Source organism: Saprolegnia parasitica (genome assembly GCF_000151545.1).
Source record: "Saprolegnia parasitica CBS 223.65 unplaced genomic scaffold supercont2.5, whole genome shotgun sequence".
Lineage (NCBI taxonomy): Eukaryota > Oomycota > Saprolegniomycetes > Saprolegniales > Saprolegniaceae > Saprolegnia > Saprolegnia parasitica.
The window spans coordinates 651,404-659,246 of record NW_012156399.1 but is presented as its reverse complement, the minus strand read 5'-3'; the positions used below and the strand labels follow the sequence as shown (position 1 = coordinate 659,246).

General features: G+C 54.6%; 4 protein-coding genes across 4 annotated transcripts; all 4 read right to left on the bottom strand.

Moving 5' to 3' along the window:
- Positions 1-108: 108 nt before the first annotated feature.
- SPRG_02103 (hypothetical protein) lies at positions 109-1,014 on the bottom strand (the record flags this gene model as incomplete). The annotated part of the gene is given in 5 exon segments (XM_012340654.1): positions 109-179; positions 193-430; positions 478-596; positions 640-810; positions 862-1,014. The coding sequence occupies 5 exon segments, from the start codon at positions 914-916 to the stop codon at positions 109-111; spliced, it is 654 nt and encodes a 217-aa protein (XP_012196044.1). The 5' UTR covers positions 917-1,014.
- A 183-nt stretch (positions 1,015-1,197) lies between these two features.
- On the bottom strand, positions 1,198-2,007 carry SPRG_02102 (hypothetical protein). Its single transcript, XM_012340653.1, has 3 exons — positions 1,883-2,007; positions 1,469-1,831; positions 1,198-1,415 (listed from the first exon to the last, which is right to left on the bottom strand). The coding sequence occupies exons 1-3, from the start codon at positions 1,948-1,950 to the stop codon at positions 1,304-1,306; spliced, it is 543 nt and encodes a 180-aa protein (XP_012196043.1). The 5' UTR covers positions 1,951-2,007; the 3' UTR covers positions 1,198-1,303.
- A 91-nt stretch (positions 2,008-2,098) lies between these two features.
- On the bottom strand, positions 2,099-3,978 carry SPRG_02101 (hypothetical protein; the record flags this gene model as incomplete). Its single annotated transcript, XM_012340652.1, has 8 exons — positions 2,099-2,310; positions 2,359-2,418; positions 2,476-2,828; positions 2,883-3,012; positions 3,059-3,141; positions 3,194-3,426; positions 3,477-3,662; positions 3,715-3,978. The coding sequence occupies 8 exons, from the start codon at positions 3,976-3,978 to the stop codon at positions 2,099-2,101; spliced, it is 1,521 nt and encodes a 506-aa protein (XP_012196042.1).
- A 348-nt stretch (positions 3,979-4,326) lies between these two features.
- On the bottom strand, positions 4,327-7,188 carry SPRG_02100 (hypothetical protein). The gene is made up of 12 exons (XM_012340651.1): positions 7,166-7,188; positions 6,852-7,114; positions 6,622-6,807; positions 6,327-6,565; positions 6,192-6,274; positions 6,008-6,137; positions 5,599-5,951; positions 5,476-5,535; positions 5,230-5,428; positions 4,988-5,176; positions 4,571-4,933; positions 4,327-4,512 (listed from the first exon to the last, which is right to left on the bottom strand). Exons 2-12 carry the CDS (start codon positions 7,104-7,106, stop codon positions 4,404-4,406), a joined length of 2,166 nt encoding a protein of 721 aa, XP_012196041.1. The 5' UTR covers positions 7,107-7,114; positions 7,166-7,188; the 3' UTR covers positions 4,327-4,403.
- Between the last annotated feature and the right edge of the window lie 655 nt (positions 7,189-7,843).

Sequence of the window (7,843 nt, the reverse complement as noted above, 5' to 3'; positions counted from 1 at the left end):
ATCCGATGGGTTCTTGGTGCAGTAGTCCACCAAGTAGTTGGTGCAGCCTGGAAACGACGGGGTTGTCGATGCCGTGAGGTTGACGCCAGCCGTGCACACGCCAGGAATCTAGATCGAAATCGTGTCCTTTGCATGGAAGAGACGGAGGAGGTCGTAGTACGAGCGGAGGGATGCAAGCGCTGCCCGAGCAACCAATGTTGGCTGCGAACACATTGACAATATTGCGAAAGATGGACGACGCGTTGCACTGCGGCGTCATGCACGTGGCCGACGCGTTCGCAAACGGACACGCGATCGCCGAGTAGTTGGGGGTGATCGTCGGCTGCCCCATAAAGTAGCTGCACCCGCTCGGCGTGCAGCCGGAACCAGCCGCAGGCGCCACGGTTTGGTTGCAGCCCGGTGTGCCTGGCACGCAGCACGCTTGGAACGTCTAGCCAGACAGACATTAGCAAGCATGAAAACACCATGGCGGTGTACGGAAGCGATGCACGCAGGACTCTGCTTGCTCAGTTGGCACGCGGTCGACAGACAGGGGTGACCCGCTGGAAGCGCGGCCACTTGGGCTGCCGACAAAAACTCGCAGTAAAAGAGCGAATCTACGCATTTTTGAGTTGGAGCTCGCGATCAAAGCAATAGAACCTCTGCACTCGGGGGCGTTGTGGCACTGCTGGCCGACGCCCGCGCAAGACGAGCAAGGCACAATGGTGCTGGCTTGTTGGCATGTGGTTGCGTCACCGACGCTGAGCTGCGCCAACGGCAGCGAGCACTTGACGTTCAGGTTGCACGTACTCGAAGACGAACATGTCGTGCCTACGCCCATGATGGATCACGGTGCTGGCATCTTACGACGTAAGGACGTACCGTAAACAGTGGGAAAAAGACCGACGACCGCCGCGACAAGCGACAGCCAGCGCATGCGGAATGAGGTTGCTCTTGCGTCCGACGGGGCAAAATCAAGAACGAGCTTGCGTGTTGCGATGATGTGCAAGGTAGTTTCGCACTTGACCTCCAGTCTATTTTCGCGCGCTTTTTAAGAGTGTGGTGCCTAAAGCCTTTTGAAATCAATCTCCAATCGATGGACAGACCCTTGAATTTGATGCTACTGAGACCAGGGCTGAGATCGTGACCTGGGCATAGCCACGCGATCGGAGATGACGCTCGCGATGCATCGCGTCATCCATCGTTCATGGTTCAACAGGCGATTAAAGATCCACGATGCAACCGCGTTGGAGGATTAAAGAGCAGTCGACATTCTGAGTTGACATGCAAATGCAAGCTGACGAGAATTGCTGACGGAGGGTTGTCACTCGTCGTCTTCGTCGTAGACCGTCAAGTCGACCTTGATCTTGTTGCCCTTGACGAGGTCGTCGTCATCGTCGTCTTTGATCAAGTAGACGATCTTGTCCACGAGGAACCTAGTACGTTGGAAAATATCGGTCTATCTACTTTTAAAGAATCGCAGGCGTACTTGGCGCGGTCGAGTTGCAACTGGACGTCCTCGGGCACGTCGTCGACGAGAATCGTCAGCGCATACTTGACCATGAGCACAGCGTGCTCGAGCGCGATGAACGCAATCAGCTTGGCTTCGTCCGAGAGGCCGCTGAAGGTAGTGTGCGACGTGAAGATGGCGGCCGCCACGTTGGTCATGACCGAGATGACGCCGAGGATTTCGAGGATCGTCATCCACGTGCCAATGTCTTCGGCGCCTTTCGGGTCGGGACGGCGCGACTCTTTTGCGAGCTTGAACGCGTCAATCCGAATCTCAAAGTAGTTGTTGAGCAGCGCGAGGAACGGCGCGAGCGGAAACGAGATGACGAATAGCGTAATGTACCTAGACCACACAATATTGTCGTTCGCTTCATCGACAATGGATCCAACGTACCCGAATTGAATGATCATCTCGTTGTAGTCGCCAAAGACGGCCATGTCGTCGTACACACCGAGAGCCATTTGTCTTCGGCAATCGATACGGCCCGCGTCTCGCTGTCGGTCGCCTTGGAGCACTTGCAGCTAAGGCGTCGCTTGAGGTACGGGAGCACGACTTCAAAAAATTGCCCGACCTAGTTGTCCGTGATGTTATGAGACTATCGCATTGGGTTCAAATAGCATACGTGAGGCGGAGGCCAAAGATGATGCCGAGCGCGACCATAAGATCGTAGATGCAGCCGCCGGCGTCATCGGCCGAGCACCCGTCGACATAGGTTTTGACAAAGGCAATGTAGAAGAGACTTGCGTACGAGTTGACAAACTGGAAGAGGAAGGCTTTCGCGATCAAGTTGTCTTCGTACTGCGTGTTGGTTTGGTGGTTTTCTAGTGTCAAATTCAGAGTCCAACGTCTTATCTCACTGAGAAGGTAACCATAGTTGTTGAGGCGCACCGCGACATTCATGTAGATGCCGTTCATGACCTGAATTTGAACTACACAAATAGGACATTAGATATCGTTTGGGTCAAAGACGAGCTAAAAAAACGTACCGGCGTTGAGCATCGATGCAATGGGCGATGCGAGCGGCACATCCTTGCCGTGCATGGAGATCGTTGTGTACGGGTACCACGGCTGGCCCTTGGAGCTCACAAAGCGAAAGACGAAGATGGCGGTCACGGCGCCCACGACGAGGAGCACGAGTGCGAAGATGAAGAGAAGCGATCGAAGCACTCGCGACGTGCGCTCGGCAGGGCTAAAATACTTGATCGTTCGGCCGTCAATCGGCGACGGAACGTCCTCGCCGCGGAACTCGGCGCGGTCCTTCTCTTCCTTTTCGTAGCCGTCCATGCCCCACTCGAGGCGCACGACAGCGTTGCGGCGCTTCCACGACTCGAGGTAGAGTCTACCCAGAAGAATGTGGCTAAGAACGCAGATAATCCTGGGAGACTGGACGTACGTGCCCCAGAGCGCCATAAAGATCCCAAAGGCAGCGAGGAAGCGCGCATCGACCGTGCCTTCAATGACGATATCGGCCAGCATGATGGCGCCGACGATCGACGGCGCGACGAGCCACGACGTGTAGTGGCCTGATGGTATTCTTTCAAAGTGTCAAGTTGAAACATAGGTGTGTACCGAGCCAGGCAAAGTAGAGGCCGACTTTCTCTCCATAGTAGTCTTTGATCTCTCGGAACGGTTGCTGCGACGGCCGTGTCGTCCTACCGCGTGCCGTATATAAGACGCCAGTGCATGTGTAGAAAAATATCATACCAGTTGATCCACTTGGCGTTGAGCTTCTCACGCTCCTCAAAGTCGTGCAGCGCATAGGCCGTCAAGACACACTGGTCGAGTACAAGTTGCTGCGTGTTGAGGCCACACCCGCCGTCGGTCGTGCTCGCGTCAATGATGCTCTGGATGAGCTTGATGCGGTCGACGCCGCGGAACGGGATGCGCTTGGGGCCATAGCGTTTGTAGACCTTTTGAAGCCGCTCGTCCATGTCGTACTAGACAATATTGTGTTTTCTTTTTTTGAAAACAGACAAGCGTATCAGACCTTGCCAAAGATGTTTTGGTACGGACTGCGCTTCGTCTGATGGCTCTCTTCTGCAATGACGATGGGTGCAATGCCATGGCTGGGGTTGCCGGCCTCGGCCAATGCCTTGAGGTGCTTGGGGTCCAACTCGAGCTTGAGGTCGATACGGTCGGCCTCCTTGCAGAGCCGCTCGAGGGCCGCGCGGATCTATCGAGAAATGTTGATAGACAATATTGTCACCTGAGCACCCGACAAATACCTTGCAAAACACGAGGTCGCGCTGGGCCGAGTAGAAGAGCTTGGTCTCGAGGCCGGCCGATGCGAGGCGCTGGAGGATCATACGCATCGAGTGCGCGGTTTGGGCCGCCGATAAGGTCGCGTCCTGGTCGTGGACCTTGAAGACGTAGACATAGTCGTAGCTGTAGCCGTGCTTTTGCTCAAACGGGTCGCTCGACACGTGCAGCGTCTTGGCGTCCGGCGCCGTCATGGCGGCCTTGGGGTTCTCGACGAGCTCGACGGCCATGGGAAAAATCAAGATGCGGGCGTTCCACCGATCCGAAAAGATCGATCTCGAATTGTTCGATCCGAACAAAACATGGCGCTGGCCACGACGCACCGAGCGCCTCAATAGGGTTCACGCGCACAAGGACATAATTCTGCCTCCGAACCTCCTATCTTCCTAATATATAGATGTCCCTTGATGCGCCCATGGCAGCGTGGGATTTTTCTACCACCAGTAGAGCAAGCACTGTGTTCCCAGAAAATATAGACGATGCAGGGCAACGACCTGCATCGTCCACCCCAACACCCACGAGTCCCTCGGTTGCCATCTTCAAAGAGGCAATTAGTAGAACACAACAAGAAGAGAAAATCGGCGCACGCTGCAAAATGGAATGTATTTAACACCCACGGCGTGAACGAGGGCTTAGGGTAGTGCACGAGAAGCGCTTACTCGTCGTCGTCGTAGACGGTCAAGTCGACCTTGATCTTGTTGCCCTTGACAAGGTCGTCGTCGTCGTCGTCTTGGATCTGGTAGACAATCTTGCTGACGAGGAACCTAGTACCATGACGTATCAGTTTATCTACCTCTCAAAACAGAATCCAAGGCCGTGTACTTGGAGCGATCGAGCTGCAACTGGACGTCTTCGGGCACGTCCTCGACAAGAAGGGCGAGAAAGAACTTGACGAGCAATACGCCGTGCTCGAGGCCCACAAACGCGAGCATCTTGATGTCCCCCGAGACGCCGCTGAACGTCGTATTGGACGTAAAGACCACGGCCGCCACGTTGGTGACGACGGCGATCGTGCTCATGATTTCGAGGATCGTCATCCACGTGCCAATGTCTTCGGCACCCTTGGGATCAGGGCGGCGCGACTCTTTGGCGAGCTTGAACGCGTCAATCCGAATCTCAAAGTAGTTGTTGAGCAGCGCGAGGAACGGCGCGAGCGGAAACGAAATCACAAAGAGCGTAATGTACCTAGTAACACATACAATAGTGTCATGCGATCCATAGACAATTCGGAAAACGCACCCATATTGGATGATCATCTCGTTGTAGTCGCCAAAGACACCCATGTCGTCGTAGACGCCAAGAGTCATTTGCTCTTCGACGATCGACATGGCGCGCGTCTCGCCGTCGTCGGGCGTCGCCGGCTTGGAGCACTTGCCACGCAGCCGGCGCTTGAGGTACGGCAGCACGGCTTCGAAAAAGTTGCCCGACCTAGGCGTCAGTGATGGTTTGAGACGATTGCACGTGGAGCGAGATAAGTGTACGTGAGACGAAGGCAGAAAATGATGCCAAGCGCGACCATGAGGTCGTAGATGCAGCCGCCCGCCTTGGGGTCCGTGCACTCGTCGACGGCGCTCTTGATAAAGGCGATGTAAAACAGACTCGCGTACGAGTTGACAAACTGAAAGAGGAACGTCTTGGCGATCAAGTTGTCTTCGTACTCGGTGTCGGTGCGGTGGTTTTCTAGATTCAGATTCAGATTTCAACGTCCGATCTCAATGAATAGGTACCATAGTTGTTGAGGCGCACCGCGATCGTCGTGTAGATGCCGTTCATGACCTGAATCTGAACTAGAAAAGGTGTTAGCGCCTGTCAAATGGAAAATGTGCAAAAAACAGAAAAAGAAAACGTACTAGCGTTGAGCGTCGATGCAATCGGGGACGCAAGCGGCACGTCCTTGCCGTTCATTCGGAGCGTCGTGTACTCATATAGCGGACGGCCGCGCTCGGCAAAGATCCGAAACACAAAAATGGACGCGACAGCGCCGATCACAAGCAAAATGAGCGCGAAAATCAACAGCAATGACGCGAGCACGCGCTTCGTGCGCACTTCGGGGCTAAAGTAGCGCATCTTGCTGCCGTCGATCGGCGACTCGATCTCTTCGCCTTCGAATTCGGCGCGGTCCTTCTCCTCTTCTTCGAACCCATCCATGCCCCACTCGAGACGAATGACTGCGTTCCGGCGCTTCCAGTACTCGAGGTAGAACCTATTGCATAGACGAAAATAAGACCAAATAAGATCATAGAATCAAATAGAACGTACGTGCCCCAGAGCGCCATGAAGAGGCCAAAGACGCCAAGCAGGCGCGCGTCGACCGTGCCTTCCATGATGATGTCGGCCAGCATGACGGCACCGACGATCGACGGCGCAATGAGCCACGTCGTGTAATGGCCTAGTTGTCCGGATGTTGAGTATCAATGTTTCAAGTAAGCAAAATGGCTTGTACCGAGCCAGACGAAGTAGAGGCCGACTTTTTCACCGTAGTAGTCCTTGATGTCGCTGTACGGCTGGTTCCACGGCGCACTCGACCTAGAAACGTCGTTGTGTTGGCGGTTCGGTTCTGGACAATAGAGAGTAGTACCAGCGGATCCACTTGGCGTTGAGCTTGTCGCGCTCGTCAAAGTCGTGGAGCGGGAAGCTCGTGACGAGGCACTCCTTCATCTCGAGCATCTTGGTGTTGAGCGCGCATCCGCCGTCGTAGAGGTGCGCCGCAATGATCGAATTGATGAGCTTGATGCGGTCGACGCCGCGGAACGGGATCTGCTTCCCGGCGGGTCCGTATTTTTTGTACACGCGCTGGAGCCGATCGTCCATGTCGTACTAGACAACACGTCCATATATTGAGCGATCGTGTCCACAAGAAAAAGGACGCATACTTTGCCAAAGATGTTTTGGAACGGACTGCGGTCCGTGTGTGCGTGCTCTTCGCTAATGTGGATCGGCGCAACGCCCTTGTCCGGGTACCCGGCCTCCGCGACGGCCTTGAGCTCGAGCGGATCAAACTCGAGCTTGAGGTCGATGCGGTCGGCCTCCTTGCAGAGGCGCTCGTACGACGCGCGGATCTAATGGTGTGGGAGCTATGGCCACGCTTTGAATGCGATCGCACCTTGCAGAAAACGAGGTCGCGCGTTGTCGAGTAAAACATGCGCGTCTCGAGGCCGGCGCCTGCGAGCCGCTGGAGGATCAGGCGCATCGAGTACGTCGTCTGGATCTCCGTGAGCTTGTGCGTCTCGTCGTGGACCTTGAAGACAAACACGTAGTCGTAGTTGTAGCCGTACTTTTGCTCGAACGGGTCGAGGCTGCCGTTGAGCACGTGGAGCTTGACGTCCGCGAGCGCTGCCTTGCCCGCCATCGCCTTCATCGCGCCTACTGCATCGTGGTAAATGAGTGTCGTCGTCGTCGTTGTTGCCGTTGCCGTACTTTCTCTTTCAGCGGTCCAAATTGCAACTGCTAGTCAAGCCATCCCTATCTATTTTATTGCAAATAATTTATGTTGCATACTAAAGTACCATGTAACGAGATACCATGTATTGTAATGAGTTTGCACATCGAAATGCTACCGAGATAACTATGGTATACAAAACGCAAGGTATGGAGGCTGCCGACGGGTTGTGTCGTTGGTTTGTAGCCGGCGCTGCGGCCTCCTGTGGAGCGTACTGGGAGCACGGGTCAATAAACAGTTTATTGATCCATGCTATAAGCGACCAGTTGACTAGAGTACCATCACAGTATGCACTTCAGTACGCAGGAAAAGGGCCCAGCGAAGAGGTTCTGTAGCACAGTCCAGGCAACAGAAGCCACGTCCCGTGCCATGGACAACGCCAAACGTCCATCAAGGTGATATATTAGTAGCCGTTGAAGCACTACGGTCGAGCTCTACGGTAGGTCTGCTGTCGATACTACGGCGGTTGTATTGGAACATGGTCAGATTGTAAATGCAAGTGCCTCCTAGATCCATAATGGCTTGATCACGTGGAAGACCAATGTCAAAATGTCCTCGTGCTTGCGTCGCCGTTGGTTTTCTTGAAGCGTACTACGCCTGTCGAGCCAAGTAAGTAGTCAGGCGTCAACGCATAAATCCAAGAGGCTACTCGCCAA

What these genes read in the sequence shown, in the direction of transcription:
- SPRG_02102 (XM_012340653.1), bottom strand. Translation starts at nt 1,950, where the DNA reads ATGGCTCTCGGTGTGTACGACGACATGGCCGTCTTTGGCGACTACAAC. An exon ending in GAGATGATCATTCAATTCGG is followed by an intron (nt 1,832 to 1,882) that starts GTACGTTGGATC and finishes TGTGTGGTCTAG; the next exon opens with GTACATTACGCTATTCGTCA. An exon ending in TTGCAACTCGACCGCGCCAA is followed by an intron (nt 1,416 to 1,468) that starts GTACGCCTGCGA and finishes CCAACGTACTAG; the next exon opens with GTTCCTCGTGGACAAGATCG.
- SPRG_02100 (XM_012340651.1), bottom strand. Translation starts at nt 7,106, where the DNA reads ATGAAGGCGATGGCGGGCAAGGCAGCGCTCGCGGACGTCAAGCTCCAC. An exon ending in GAGATGATCATCCAATATGG is followed by an intron (nt 4,934 to 4,987) that starts GTGCGTTTTCCG and finishes ATGTGTTACTAG; the next exon opens with GTACATTACGCTCTTTGTGA. An exon ending in TTGCAGCTCGATCGCTCCAA is followed by an intron (nt 4,513 to 4,570) that starts GTACACGGCCTT and finishes TCATGGTACTAG; the next exon opens with GTTCCTCGTCAGCAAGATTG.